Source organism: Mya arenaria, chromosome 7 (assembly GCF_026914265.1).
Source record: "Mya arenaria isolate MELC-2E11 chromosome 7, ASM2691426v1".
Classification (NCBI taxonomy): domain Eukaryota; kingdom Metazoa; phylum Mollusca; class Bivalvia; order Myida; family Myidae; genus Mya; species Mya arenaria.
The window spans coordinates 71,049,609-71,066,487 of record NC_069128.1 but is presented as its reverse complement, the minus strand read 5'-3'; the positions used below and the strand labels follow the sequence as shown (position 1 = coordinate 71,066,487).

The following is a 16,879-nucleotide window of genomic DNA, read 5'->3' as shown; positions in this document are numbered from 1 at the left end:
ATAATTTTCCTCTACTACATATCATTCAAAATGAAACAAATTAAATATTAGTAGCAGATTCGGGGGGGGGGGAGAGAGGGGGGGGGGCTAGAGCGAATATTGGAGAACAAAGATAATATATGCTCAAAATGCACCATTTCGGACTAGAAATTGTTAAAAAACTTCAGGGAAGAACACCCAAACTGCTATGCCAACTTTATAAACCATATGAATTTCGGTTCTGATGGAGGGGCAAATAGCAAAAGGTTGTGCCCCCAAGTTGCGCCCCCTATAAGGTCAAACACCTCGAGCCGCCCATGGTTATAGGAATTATTAGTATCTCTAAAGGAGCCGCCCATGGTTATAGGAATTATTAGTATCTCTAAAGGAGCCGCCCATGGTTATAGGAATTATTAGTATCTCTAAAGGAGCGCTCGGCATTTGAAGTGTTTGGGTCATAACCTCTCTAATTAATATGCATAAGTCGACATATCAACATTTTTCTTAACACATTGTACAGCTCATATCTCTGGATTTTTTAAGAAACTTTTGTGTAATCTCGGCCAGTATGTATTGGTAAACCGAGTAATTTTGACTTTAAGTTGGAATACAAGCTGTTGAGAAATGTTTTGAATGGTTTGGGGTCCATTCTTTGAGGATCAGATTTCCGTGAAGCTGTTATCAGAAGTTGAGTGGTTTTAAGCAATTGTGGAGGACAGACATCCATCAGGCAGAACATATAACACAGATTTACTGAATATTGAACGTGATAACCTTCAATGGTGTGTTAAATTATGGGCAGTTCACACAGTGGCAATGGCATTTGATGGCAATACATGTACCTGGACCTTTTTATTAAGCTGGGAAGATATTTTGAGCATAAACAAAGTCCCATTCAAAGCTTTTATTGTTCTCTAAATAATTCCAATAGCACAGAGCGAAGAAAGCACACAATAGTTTATGTATAGCAAGGTTAGTCGGCCTCCACTTTCCTCAGTTTCTTCCATCATATAAAGAGATACAACACCACATAGTTTTAATTTCAACACTGGTTTACTTCAATGCACATAAGTCATATCTTTGAATTACCTATAAATACAAAGTCAAGCAAAATTAAATATTAATTGCAAGTTTCAGTTAAAAGAAAAATATTCCTTAACCTTGAGTTGTAACATTCATAGTTAACTAGATGATTTTCATGTTCTTTTTTTCTCTTGCAAAATGAATGTGAAAGTCTTATCATATATCTCAAGTCTTATCATTTATCTCCATTATAGAATGAAAACTACAGGAACAAGCCCAGAAGTCAAAAAAGAAGTATTACAATTTATCTCAAGTATTACCATTTATCTCAAGAATAAGCATTTATCTCAAGTATATGCATTTATCTCCTATCCTCCCAAAGGCCGACTATTCTTGCTATGTAACAAGTATCAACTATCGCAGTATGTTTACATGACATCAATGAATGTATATAACATTACAGCAGTATAAATGGTCAAGTTGGAAACTGGGCTTATCATGAACCTTGAGTTTGAAAAAGTATATAAATAGATTCTGGAAAGATGACAAGCTGCATTATTCATATCTAGCAGATTATGTGTCAGTGCCTCTAGTTTACCATATTATCCTTACAACATCCAGATTATATTACATGCTAATACATATATATACAATCATCTGATGAACTGGGGTCAAATTTAATTCATATGCCTATTAAGAGTGGATTTTAATGAATTACATGTCACTTTATAATCCAACTAAGAACCTCCCCCAAAAATGTTTCGTTTCCGATTCGTCTTAACAATGAATTTGAAAAAAGTGAATCTTTTCCAAATACGTCGAATTTGAAAATCCCCATACTTCTGTTCCATATGCAATATTAGATGGCTTGTGTTTGGCATTTGAAAAGTCAACTGAAGGTACATTCTAAAGCCCAGCTACCATCGATAAACCATAAGTTAACATAATAATAATGAACAACATAATTTCTAAATACTATCATTTCAAATGCTGTTAAGACTTTGACATAATAAATAAGAAAATGACTTTGTATATATATATTTTAATATATAGCACAAATGCCTTCAAAGAAAAATGTAACAATATGATCATTGAAATTCAGATGTTATGTTAAAATCAGTCTGATCTGTTATCAGCAGAGTTTGTTATACAAAAATACACTTTATCACCTTTTTATAAAATAATTAAAAGAAATAAAATTTGAGATTCCGGTTGATAACACATAAATTAAAAGAACAAACATAAACTGATATATATTCTATCACAATATTTGCCATGTGTCTTTTGCTTTACATAAAATCTTTGGTTAAAAATCAAAATACAGTAAATGGATCATTTGTGTCGCAAGAACTGGTAAAACGAGAGATAAAGTTCATAACTAAATAAACTTAGGAATAAGATTTAAATGTAAATAAGTGTAATTGATAGCCATTAAACACTTTTTTTATACAAAATATTACATTGTCAAATGTCCAGACTTTCTATCTTTACAAGAATGGTTATGAATTATAGGAATTGTGTGAATATTAACAAATGCATTTGTTCCCTAAACATGTAAATAGTGTGTATAGCTGATGGCTGGCCAAGACTTTCACGCACACAGTCACAAGACTGTATTATTTTGACTATCAGTTTCAGCATACGATACACTGGTCTCATCTTAAGCGGCAAGTCGATTCTTAATAGGTAATAATGCAGTTAAAATATGTTATGATATTATTTTTACCATCAGTAACTTAAGAATGACCCCTTTCTTATTGTAGAGAGCTCGGACGTGTTTCAAGATCTGATCTGAACCGTTTGAAAATCTATCGCCGTAGCATAGAAACAAAACAAGAAGGGTTGAAACCCTGTTAAAAGTAAACTTATGTAAACAACGATGTGACAAAATAAGACGAAATAACAAGCACGATTTCTATGAGAAAATATGTTCACAATGACAAATATTGCTATGAAATTGAATCACATGTGTACATTTTTGTAGAGTTTTTAAAACATAATTATTTCAAATGGGATTAAACATGAAGAAAATGAGAATAAGAAAGAAAACAAAACAGCGATAAAGTATAGCACCAAACTGCACGAAGGATAGAAACAGGAGTTTCAAGTCATGTAAAAATTTGACACATGGAAATCAGTAATTTCACGCCGTCAAAATTTCACGGCCAAAGCATTTAAACGAAATCAAGTAACGCACTACTGGGCCATAATGTGGATATGCAAGCAGTGCGAGTGTCTTCTTTGATACAGACTCTGTTAAGGCAGGTAAAAGTTATTAGGCTTAATTGCATAGCCCATCTGATATTATTGATTTCCATGTATTGTAATGGATAAAGCGCAAGCACCACCCTCCGAAACCCTCAACTAAACATCTACCAAAAGTATACGGAGTAGTACAAGTGAAAAAGTTCCAACTGCTTCTTTATCTTATGGCACTTAGAACAGTTTGACTTCTACTCTCCAATGCAGAAACAAAAATAATCATTTTGCAACATATCAAGGAGTGTTTGAGATTAAAAAGTGAATACAACAAAACATAAAGAGAATTACATAATTGAAAGTTTCATAAAGCAAAATGACTTCTATTAAATTCAAAACAGCAAAAACACCTTTGTGCATGTAACAAACACCTCTTTGTATATATGAAAATCCCTTTTCAGTTTTTCACAAAAAAAACTCATTGTGACATAATGTATAGCCAAATATGTGACAAAGAATACTGTAAAGTCAAATAAATATAACAGTGCATAAAAAAGCGAAAACAAGTGCAGAAAGTCTATCAAAAATAACACAAAAAAAAACGCATGAACAAATAAATCAAATGCAGTATTTAATAGTTCTTTTGAAGAAACAAAACAAATTTTGAACAGTTGTTTTCACAACAATGGTGCAACAAAAATGACAAACCAAAATGGGGTGCAATGTTAAAGCTGCAATTTCACGGATTGAACGTTTTGACAATTTTTTTTTATTTCTTGCTTTAGAATGAGCTATTTTTTGCAAAAATGCATTGAAACCAGTGACATAAGACTGCTGACAAAATATCATCACAGTTTTTCATATTTATGTTCAAAAATTGATGTTTTATGCAATTTTTTTCATGCGTTAGTAAGGCTTCAAGCCATAAAACTTTAAGTTTGAACATAAATATGAAAAACTGTAATTTGATCTTTTGTCAGCAGTCTTATATCACTGGTTTTCAGATAATGAAGCAAAAATTTGCTCATTCCAAGACAACAATTTTTTTATTCCAAGACAACAATTTTTTTATTGTCAAAACAGTAAATCTGTGAGAGTGCAGTTTCAATGGCATGGACAAACAGAAAACAATGGAAGTCTTATACAACCTATGTCTTTTTGTTTTCCAAAATGCTATAGAAAACAACATGTCTTCGGGTGACAATGGATCGAATGCCTCAAAACTAAAAAAAATGGACTTGATCTTTTCTAACAACAGGAGCTCGATCTTGTTGTAATATTAGGAAGAAATCACAATGAGCTCGATTTTAACTGTGATATTTTGAAGAAAAATAAATCTGAGCTCGATTAACTATCTGCCGAAAAAGTTCGATTTTTTTACAATGATTTTTAACAGAAGAATTGATATTTTTTACTGTGATTTTCATAAGAATAAAAAAAAGTTCAACATTTACTGAAATAAAAATTTCTTATATGAATCTTAAAAAAAAAAAAATTGAAAGAACATTTAGTGTTATATCAAGACTTCCATATTATTGCAATTAAATAAAATCAGATCTATACTTAATCGGGACAACTTATAAACGACAATTTAAAAGAACAAAAATAAGCAAAAGCTCATAGCAAAGCAGAAAATGTACAAAATATAAAATCATATGAATATTTCAGAAAATCAATTTGTTCTAACTTATCAACATAAATAGAGGGCTTAGCACGCAAGAACGATCTAACTCCTTTTAATTTTACGCAGAGTCACAACCATCTTGCATTGAGCCCTAAAATTATTAACTACACGTAATACTTAAATAGGCAGGTTATAACATAACAAATTCTTTGGCTCTGAAAGTCACAGTTAACTTATCCTAATGTAAAATACTCAAGTCACATACAAACAATGTTTCACCTATCATATGTTGACTGATCAATATTCAATTATCATGAGATCTGGTCAATGATAACAGACACTAGAAGGCATTGAAATTAGAACCATAGACAATTAAGTGTAATACCCACAATTGAGGGGAAAGGTCACTTACAGAAGGGTTTAATTTAACAATAAAGTGTGGGGTTACTCCCAGTAGGTATTAAACCACTATACATTCTGAAGGTTCTTGGTGTCAACCCTTTTAGAGAAAAATTCAATGCTAGTAACTGTTCTATGTCTAAGGCATACAAGGGACGCTATTTTGATAAATTTTGTGTAAGGTAACAAGTGCTCCGCAGACTAAACATAAACACTGTACTGTTTTAAATGCCTTCAATAAATGCTTTACTTGAGTTTACAGTTATTTAAGCCAGAGTTACTGACATTGATGTACATGTGTGTATTATCATGTGTACCAAATTAGATATAGATTTAAATAGAGTTAAGGGTCAAGGTTCAACATAACGTCGAAAATGACGCTTAAAGGCCGAATGCTATGTCAATACCTCAATTATTTACTTTAAAAAAACGACAAGCTAAAAATGAGAATGCTGTAATAATAATAATAAACCTGCACCAAGGAGACCAAATGTCATGACTTTCAGTAAAAAAATAGACATTGCATATGAAGAATAAAAACCAGTCAGAACATTTGGAGACATGTAAAAAACTTTGGGAACCAGTCTAAAATTAAGAGACCAGTCTGAAAAATTAAGAAACCAGTCCAGAAATTTTAGAGACAAATGCCGCAGCATAATCATGGCAAATATAAGCTATCTACTGCTTCTACAGTCTAAAACAACATAGCACGAATAGTTTTATGTATTAATATAATATAACAACATTCTATGTGTAAATATGACCGGTAACGTAATCAAGATGTACTTTCAGCGGCAAGAACATGGAATAGCTCTAGCTATGTCCATTTTAAAGAGAAAGCACAAAAATATGTTTAATATGAGAAGGATTTCTTAAAGAAGGTCATATGTTACCTTATTTACGGTGTTTCTTCAAGGCTTTTACAAAGTAACCAGGCATATTTACACACAGAAATCACAACAGTGCATAATCATATTGTATTGTTTCATATATAATCTTAAATTATATTTTTCAAAAACTAATCATCAAAAAATAATAACTATCATACACATATTTATCATGCATTTCCGCAGAACAATGTATTATCTCTTATGAACACGCAATAAGAGATAAATCGTTCATGCATCCAATGTATATTATGTATGTAATACAACTACGCTACTTAATTACAACTGTATTTTAATACTGATGACAGAGCACAACACCGATATGAGACGTGAAAACAAAACTGCACTATCTCCACAATATTTTCATGAGATTTATGCCGTTTTGCCGTCAAACCTCTAAATATTCTCACAAAATTTACAGCCGGATACATGTATAAAATTTTCAAAGGTACATTATTTTTTTTAAATTTAAGATCCTTCCAAAGCCCTTTTGATCAGTTATTATAGACTATATTCTATACTTCAAAGATTATTTCCTTTTTGCAGAATGAAAAGTTCCTACATTTATTTTAATATTTCTGTAAAAATAAGACAATTTCAAACCATTATTTTCGCATTGTTGCACAGTTTTTTAAGAATTAAATAAATTTTTTGACACAATTATGGATTAAGCCTTTACATATAATCACATCTTTACAAATTCCTTATTACATTTTAAGATTGTGAGAATATAATTATTTCATGCAAGAATAGAAAAATATTGATGTTTTTCCTCTATGTTAAAATGTTTTGCAAATTATTTGATATGCGAATGAACACACTTCAAGAAACACACAATTCAGAATCTTTGGCCCCTAACAAGTAGATAAATGATTTCTGAGTACTACAAGCAAAACTGTTTCAACTCCTTTAACATTTTGAGGCAGTTAATATGATTTGCTTTTGGTGATGAAAGATAGCATAACAAAAGAATACGGGATTGAAAACCAGTCTAAAAATCATTACTGAACATTGGAAAAATTTGGTAAAGCAATTTCAATTTTTCAATAATGTAATCAAACTAAAAAGTTTATAAAGTGCTTTAACTTAAATTGTATGTGTCTATTTTTAGAAAATACTGCCACAAAACGATAATTGTATAAGTTTGATTTTCAACAATACTTGATCATTGTTAAATCCTAATTAGAATATAATACGATATATACTTATAGTCACAGTCAGAGATTTTTTTTAACTGGAAAAACATGAGACTTATATGTAAACTCAGAAAATATTACTTATTTTTGTTAACAATAATTTAAATAATAATAATTTGAATTAAAGAGTATACACATCAAATAAATTGCTTATCAATTAGTATTTTTAGATAAGTATTAAAAAAAGCCGAAGTACAAGAAGGCTTGAATTATATCTCAACAGTTTATAAAACCAGACAAATTTCAGCGAATTGCATCAAAACAAAAATGGATAAAAAAGATCTTAACAAAGATGTGCCATTCTGTACATTTTAAAACAGGATTTATAAAAAATATTTCACACATAAATGAGACATTTCAATCGGGACGGCGGTTATATGCTATAATAGTTAATGCACCAGCATAAATGCTATATACAAAACAACACAAGCCTTAATATTGCAAATTATAGATATTTAAAATAAGAGTGGCCCTCAGCAAACACCAAAGCTCCTCTGTTATTTTCTAATCAAGAAATGGGCATAACCCGATAGTTTTTTAAGTAGGATAAATCGGTCTTGCCATATATGAGTCTCTGGAAACATGGGTACTAAGTTTCATTGGTATATCTTGAAGGTTTTCAGAGCCATGACCAATGTTATGTTTTTTGTCACAACAGCACCTAAAACGACACCAATTCTTTGACAATACCTCAACTTCTTTTCAGTGAAAAAAACATACAAGCTAAAAAGAACTTTGTTTTCATTTTAAAACAAACATGTTAAAAATAACAACCAGTTTTGATCACGATTCCTTTGTCTTATAAATAAACATTTTTTTTATAAATAATATTTCCCATTAACTAACCCAAGATTTAGTTAAATCATAATGCACCATTTTTTATATACTATATATATCAAAGGCCTCACTTCCAAATGTCGAAGCTACAAAATCACATGTTTTCAGTAGCAACATTTTAAGTATTTAATCTTGGTAATTTGATCACACGTTTCTTTGCCGTAGTTACAATTTTTGTAGTTACCATTTCTGAAGGTTCGGCATTTTTTTTCTCTGTGAGATGTCCAATCATTGCTCGACATTTTGATCACATGATGCAACACTATTTTCTAATTGAACTATTTACTCAGCAGTTTGCAGCAAGATAGGGCTCGCCTTTATCAAAATTTCAAAACAGAACAAATACAGCTTCAGCATTTTGAAGTGGGGCCATCGATATTTCTGTAACTTGGTTTGGTATTTTATCCGAGAAAAGGCATAATTCTGAATAAACAGACAAAAAACATGATGTGAATATAAAAGCACTTTAGCTGGCTGGTTTATATACTAACAATTAGAATTAAAAGTGGTTTTAAAAGCAAAGATTGCACCATTATTTCAAAAAAACAAAATAAAACAAACATAATGTAAAGAACCATGCATATTCAACCATATAAAGAAAGTCATAAGCACCAAATTCATATTAAAAGTAATAACACTTTAAAAGCAGATAATCTTGAAAGAAAACAGTTTCTTACAAACATTAAATAAAAGTACACAGATTAATTAATAAGTCATGGAAAATAACATCCAATACGTAATTACCATTATGGTGTATAACACTTATGTTGATCAGATCTTTGTAAAAGACTACACAATTATTAGTCATAGAAAATTTTTAACAAAACAAAAACATATCGGTTTTAGGAAAAATCACTTGTCAGCCAACAAAACAATCAATGATTGATATCAATCAATCAATTAATCAATCAATCAATCAATCAATTAATCAACCATTAGCTGTATAAATAAAATAAAATACTAAAACCATGGATAAAAGCATAAAAATGTCATATGATATTAAAAAAACTTTACTGTTAAATATTGTGTTGTGTGTCCTGCACATTGCATTGTCCAGAAAACAGGCATTAAGGCTATTTCTGTTTTGGTTTATGGGAAAAGAGGGCAGGTTATGTTTTAAGAAGTGTGTACAGTAAACAGGGTATGCGGAACATATTATTGTTGAAACACAGACACTTATAAATGTTGAGATCATACAGCAGATGTCACAGTTCTTGTCCTTGGTTGAAAACATTCAAAATGGTGCATAACTTTAAGAGCACAAAATGTATATCATTAGCAAACATAACATTGGAAAAAAAGTTGTGTGTTTGAAATTCTTACTGACTAAACCTTGGTTAAAGACAGTTTTTTGTAGAAAATACACCAAGATTTTTTTTACATAATTAGTAGGTTGCACTTAGTAATCTTAGTAACAGCAGTTTAATCATTATCAGACTGGTTTATATTGCCTTTTGACTGTTTTACATGCAATTAGCAGATATTACATAACATATTCCAAAAGTCAAACGTGATCGCAAACAATATAATATAAACATATAAGCGCCTTTTAGCACATTTATATATTATGGCACATTAACCTTAGGTCATTATGGCGAACATTTTATTTTGGTCATTATGGCAAAACATTTTTTTTTGGTAGTTATGGCAACATATTTTGGTAACTATAGCAACATTTCAACTTTTTGTAAGTATGGCAACTTTAAAACTTTTTGTAATAATGGCAACAAGAGAAAAACAATTCTATGGCACTAAAGCTTAAATCTTTGCAGTATATGTAAATGTTTAAATAATAATGCTGAACAGGATATTGTATATAAAACTATAGATGGCTAAAAATACGTCTGGTTTGTTAAATACAATCTTGAACAGGAGGAAGCTATCTCAGAAAGAGAATTGTTTAACTAGATTAAAGTCTTAAGACTTCTTGAATTTGTTTGGATACTGGTGTTAAATTATTTTCTACCTTTTTTTTTAAATTTGTTAGTAAAATTCACAAACGGGATGCATTATTCCCATCAAATCACTGAAAATTTTGAACACAACTGAAGATCACATTCCAAGAAAGTAGAAGAAACAGAAACGATAAAATGAACACTATTGTATGAAATATAGTGAAAAATAATTTCACATTTGAAGAAAATGATGAACTATCATGGCCATTTTTTTGAAAATAAATACGTTACAGTACACAGAGTGCATTATGAGTGGAAAACCAGTAGATATAAAAATAAGAGATATTTAGTTCGGAAAATGGGCAGATATTGTATCATTTATGTATATGTAGATATGCCATACAATCATAAAGTGTGGTCAGCTTTAAGTTTAACAGCAGTATAGTCAATGTTTATCACATGATTGACATCAGTCAAACACAAACAACTTCTTTTTTAAAAGATAATACCAACATATGCAGAGCTGTCTTTGGCAAATTGCTGTATCTAAAGATTTTGCAGATCTAATTGTAAGTATACTTAACAAGTAAATATTTCAGTCTTTCATATTACCAACCAGTTATAATAAATGCTGGTGTATTGATGATCTCACAGATGTTCAACGTAGTATCCCAACTCTTTCTTTCATCTGTTGTTGCTGTTGTTGTTGCTGTTGTCATTTTTCTTCTAGAATTTGCTGTTTTTATTTTATCTGTCACAGGATGTGTGTCTGTCTTTTCATATACCAAATTTTACCACATATAGTACAAAGTTATTCACGCCAGATTAACTGGAGAAATACTGAAAATAATATGAATTAGTTTCCTATTTTCCCTGTATTACACTGAGCCTAGCACATTATCTACTGAACAATTATCTGCAAATTCTAATAACTTACAAACACCAACAGTGCACCAATTATATGGTTAAAACTGGCATACTAGCTTCACAATCTACATAATACTCCAAATTTCACAATCATATATTACCCTGATAAAACTGAAGAAATATTTTCACAACTTTTTAAGCAAAATATCCTTAAATTTTAGATTTAATTATTTCTACACTGTAAACCACTTCAACAATGAGAGGCTTTTTTTCTTGTGATTTTTGTGTTATTGAAACTTCTGAATCGTTTATGCCATCTCTATGCCATTATATATAAAACCGATTCCATATACAATTTAATTTTTTTTTTTTTCGGAAAATTAGAATTCACGATTTGATGGAATCGGAAATATTGGCGAAAATACAAGCCTCACAAAATTGAAGTAATCTACAGGAATTATAAAAAAAACATTCTACGCTGCATTATCTACAATCTAGAAGCCATGTTGCCTAAATTTGTAAATAACACACAATACAATAAATAAATAGCCTGATTATTATCAAGCCTCAGCTCAGCAGTATATATCATATGGCTAAAGTTGTCGATACATAACACAAATGATGTCATTTAGACAAAGTAATGGCATGAAAAAAATAAATATACAAGTATAGTTTATAACTATACCATTGAAAGTAAAAACTTTGGACCATGAATATAACATAGATTTGCTTCAAAAGTAAACAAAATTTCACTCTTGGACCCTCATAGAAATTTCAGAAAAAAAAAAAATTGTATGAATAAAAATCACACCTTTACTAACCTTTCTAAATGCTTCAAAATAACTCTTTCAATACAGTATCAATAATTTTTTTTCAAAAACAGAAATTCTTCCAAAGCTGAAAGCGTTATGAATTTCTTTGAAGTAAGATTAGATCTTACGAAAAGCGAAGTTTTACATCACTTTTAAGTGAAGAACGTAACAAAAACATTGCATTTCACCTTATTGCTTTCCTGTATCAATATGGAAGTTGTTCATTACCACACTCCAACACTCAATTTACAAACTTATTCATTCCCCCAAAAGCTCCTTTCTTAAAAAACCACTGCCCTAATGCTCATCTGACCATACCAAACATATTGGTCTATGACTTTATATGGCTGGTTAGATGGCAATTGAACTCGACTCTCCCCTCGCAGGACTTTTTGCAGATGACGCACTTGAAGGGATCCCTATCATTGGCATGAAAGCCATTGTGTAGCAGATATAGGGTACAATCTTCGAAGATTATGTGGCAATGCTCACATTTGTACACTTCGCCTTTTGACAAGAGAAAAGATACCATCAGCTGATCTTTGGTAAGTTCTTCCTCATTTATTTCTTCTCCATTTTCATTGTACCTGAAAAACATAATTGTCATATTTAACATTATTGATTTTTGGTAAGTTTTATCACCATTTTCATGTCTATAAAAATATAAAATGTCATTTTTAACATTATTGATCTTCAATAAGTTTCATCGCCATTTTCACTGTCTATCAAAATATAATTGTCATTGTCAACATTATTGATCTTCGGTAGTTTCATTGTACCTTTGCTGGTAGGCAGTCTGGTCTGTGAAGTGGAGACATAACAAGCAATGTGTTACCTTTGCTGGTTGGCAGTCTGGTCGGGGAAGGGGAGACATATGATAATAAGCAATGTGTTACCTTTGCTGGTTGGCAGTCTGGTCGGGGAAGGGGAGACGTAACAAGCAATGTGTTACCTTTGCTGGTTGGCAGTCTGGTCTGTGAAGTGGAGACATAATAAGCAATGTGTTACCTTTGCTGGTTGGCAGTCTGGTCTGTGAAGTGGAGACATAACAAGCAATGTGTTACCTTTGCTGGTTGGCAGTCTGGTCTGTGAAGTGGAGACATAACAAGCAATGTGTTACCTTTGCTGGTTGGCAGTCTGGTCTGTGAAGTGGAGACATAACAAGCAATGTGTTACCTTTGCTGGTAGGCAGTCTGGTCTGTGAAGTGGAGACATAACAAGCAATGTGTTACCTTTGCTGGTTGGCAGTCTGGTCTGTGAAGTGGAGACATAACAAGCAATGTGTTACCTTTGCTGGTTGGCAGTCTGGTCTGTGAAGTGGAGACATAATAAGCAATGTGTTACCTTTGCTGGTTGGCAGTCTGGTCTGTGAAGTGGAGATATAATAAGCAATGTGTTACCTTTGCTGGTTGGCAGTCTGGTCGGGGAAGGGGAAACATAACAAGCAATGTGTTACCTTTGCTGGTTGGCAGTCTGGTCGGGGAAGGGGAAACATAACAAGCAATGTGTTACCTTTGCTGGTTGGCAGTCTGGTCTGTGAAGTGGAGACATAACAAGCAATGTGTTACCTTTGCTGGTTGGCAGTCTGGTCTGTGAAGTGGAGACATAATAAGCAATGTGTTACCTTTGCTGGTTGGCAGTCTGGTCGGGCAAGGGGAGACATAACAAGCAATGTGTTACCTTTGCTGGTAGGCAGTCTGGTCTGTTATTGCGGTTGTGCTCAGTCTTCTCATTGGTCGTCTTTGCTTTCGCATATTTGACGATGTGATCATTCTCTTGTTTAAGTTTCTCCGACTAATCCCTCCTGAAATGCCGTTATTCTGGGCATCATCTGACTGAAAATCTTCCGTAGATCGTGACTCTGTGAGACTTGACTCTTCACCTTCTGACGGCATTTTCTGACTGGGACCATCGTTTTCTCCGTCATTATAGTTATCATTATCATCGTCATTTGATCCCTTCTCTTTCCCGTCATTTTGTTGCCCGTCTGGTAGCGACATGGACGTGTGAGAGTCTGATGAATACTTTCTACTTCGTGTTGTAGTGCTGACTGGTTCAACTTCTTCTTTAAATGCCTCACTTACTGTGATGGACTGGGGTCTTTCTGGGGGCATTATGGGTAATTTTGCAGGGGAGAAAACTCCTGGACGACTAAATGGCTGCCCAAGCAGGTTCAAACCAGTCAGGTTATCTCCCCCATTTGAGGCCAGCAGCATCGATACAGCAGTATTAGGATCATTGCCCTGGGACAGTGAACGCTGAATAAGGGCATGGGCGGTAGACGCAAAGGGCGGCAACTGAAAGTGTTCAGCAATTGAGACGGCAACTGGCGCGGATTTAGGCTGCGATGTGAAGAGATTAAATGCTCTTTCAATTTCGGACATTTCCGAGACATCCGGTTTCATTTCCGCTTTGATGCTATTCATAGTATCAAAATCGGGCGGGAAACCCATCCCCATGGGTAAAGGGCCTGGAAACCCCAGGTGCCCTGGGTGTAGGCCAGGCAGGTTCAAATTAAGTGCCCCTGGGTGACACATCATGTGTTTTTGTAGATCTTCGAGACTGCCAAAGCTGGCTCCACATATAAAACATTTCTGAAAGTTTTCCAACATATCTCTGTGGTGACGTCTTTCGTGCATTCGGAAGCTGCCGCACTGCGCGAACGTTTTCCCGCATATAGTGCACTCGTATGGTTTCTCCCCTGAAAATATAAATCAAGTTTTACATAAATTGTAATGTGTAATTGGGCAACTGTTTTAGAGTCAATAAGTTCAATACCTTATAATTTAGTCATAATCATTATGATGCTCAAATCAAATAATTACCGCCCTCAATAATTACTCAATTTGTTCACCAAAAGAATATACAGTCGAATCCCGTTGGCGCGAACTCGATTGGCACGAATTCGTCCTTGGCTCGAAATGGATTTCAAGGAAAGATTTCTTTAAAATTAATGTAAGCATTCTGGTTTTAGCTAGAACTTTCCGCGGCTTGATGTATTTTCGCTGGTCCCTGGGAGTTCCAGCCAATAGGGTTCGACTGTATTAATTTCAAGTCAATGTGCATTTATTTATCTAGGATTATCACAAGACAATAAGGTAACTCCATTTGTTTAAACAGTTTTGAATATTTATATTAGGATGGTTCAGCCTCATGTTAATTGATGTTTGACTTAGTTAACTTTAAACAGGATTTTAAGATGCACTCTTACTCCCAAATAAGATTTACCACAATTAATAAAGTTGTTTTAATATTCAAAAAGGTAAATAAATGTCGAAAACAATGGTTCTTATTAAGGATACTTGATTTTGATTTCAAAGAAATGAGCATAAAACACAGAATTTCTACCTTATGAGGCTATAAAAGAACAAAGTAATTATTTAGCATTCACCAATCATTTAATAATTGGCAATTTCGGCTATTAAAAACACGGTTTCAATCTTGTTATCAGTAATTAATATTTTCCATAAATGCATAATTTAATGTTTGTTATACTATGTATTGATTTTGAATAAGAGTGTCACTTTAAAACTAAACACATAATTATGTTGCATTGTCTATATTCAAATGCCTATAGATAATTTAGACAAGAAAACACAAAAATAAAATTCAAGAAAAAACCCAACTTCATTAACAGTATTTTTACAATATCATTATAACTTAGGCTTATAAAACATTATTATTGTCTACGTTCATGCCTTTGACAAGCAGATCGATTGCAATTAGTCAATCAGAAAGTCACAAGTTTATAATTGGTTTGATTAAGTGGGTTGTTCAGAAGCTCGCACATTTGAACTAGCTAGTGTAGAGGCATTTCAGACTAAACACTAAGAAAGTTGGTATTAATTTTTGGTCTTCTAAGTCCGCATTGGGCTTTTTATGGTAAGAAATCCAAAAATAAACACTATTATACTGACTACACAACCTCACATCATTATTCCTATATATTTTTCCATAACTACTGATAAACTCTGATACTGTGAAATGATTACATCAGGGATTCTAACTAAACAGCTTATAATAGTAGTCTCCCAGAATACAATATCTTTTCCCACTCTTTTCAACTAGTAATGTATGTTAAATATAAAGTTTTTTGCAATTTTAACGAGCCAAATTCAAAGACTTATATTACACGCCGGGTAATCATTGGAGCCATAACATTTTGTTATATGTGGAATATGGATGTAAACAGTGAGTTTGGTTCTTATTTTTCATTTTTAGAGGTTTATACGAGTAAATTAAAAAAATTAGAGAATGTAGTTCCAAATAGGAATGGCCATGAGTTGTTCTAAAGGTAAAAGTTCTGAATAAAATTTAATATCTGATCGTCTAGAACTTGCATAACTTGCTAGACGTTAGTGTTGACAACGTAAAAATCTGGATTTTCGTGAGAATTGTTCACATACCTTAGGTTTAAGTATTTTCTTTACATGTGTGTGGCTTTTTTTTTGACAAAAGGTTGCCGCGTTACAAATTTTAGAACTTTATTTGTTATACTTCTTGTTATACATTGGTTTACACCAATTACTGTAGAAAAGTTTGTAAAGTTCAAAAGTATGCCTGTTAAAAGATTTATGAATCGCAGCTATATATCTGGTTTATTCAACTTCCTCCTTGACTTACAATATAGTGGAGGGAAGCCCCAGAATGGCTGATGGAAAGGTCGCCCGAAGATGACCTCCTCTGCATGAACCTCAGATCCTAATATGGAGGGTATATTCAGGATATGTTGTTATCAGATTGACAATGTTTAGACTTATTATTATTGAAAATGAAAAAACAATTTTTGACCGTTTCAAGCTCATAAGTTCTGGACTTCTACGGGGAATATTGAAATTCAAAAAAACATTTTATATATACTCGGTCATCGAAACTAGTCTTTTGGATGAACATGCCCGAATTCTTATACTACTGCTTGAAATTACATTTTTGAACAAGCCCTGCCCCATAAAACCCAGAATTTGAGCAAGCCCGGAAATCATTTTTCCAGTGCAGGGCTTGCGGGCTTGTGCTTATTTCAACCACTAAAATACAATTGTCTAATCTATTTTCTTCTTATTCCAAAACGACTCCTCTTGCAACCAATTTAAGTGTAGAAACTACCTTTATCCTGACATTTAGCTAAACAAAAAATGACACAATCAAAACCAGTTTCATTTCT

General features: G+C 32.6%; 1 protein-coding gene across 3 annotated transcripts in view; it reads right to left on the bottom strand.

Annotated features, from left to right (window-relative positions):
- Positions 1 to 868: 868 nt before the first annotated feature.
- LOC128240547 (DNA-binding protein Ikaros-like) overlaps positions 869 to 16,879 on the bottom strand; it is a 28,664-nt gene continuing 12,653 nt past the window's right edge. For all 3 annotated transcript variants that reach the window (XM_052957216.1, XM_052957218.1, XM_052957217.1), the window contains exons 6-7: positions 13,399 to 14,419; positions 869 to 12,305 (exon numbers count right to left, since the gene is read on the bottom strand). In XM_052957216.1, coding sequence (XP_052813176.1) covers positions 12,050 to 12,305; positions 13,399 to 14,419 — 1,277 coding nt within the window. In that variant the 3' untranslated portion in view covers positions 869 to 12,049. The remainder of the gene's footprint in view (positions 12,306 to 13,398; positions 14,420 to 16,879) is intronic.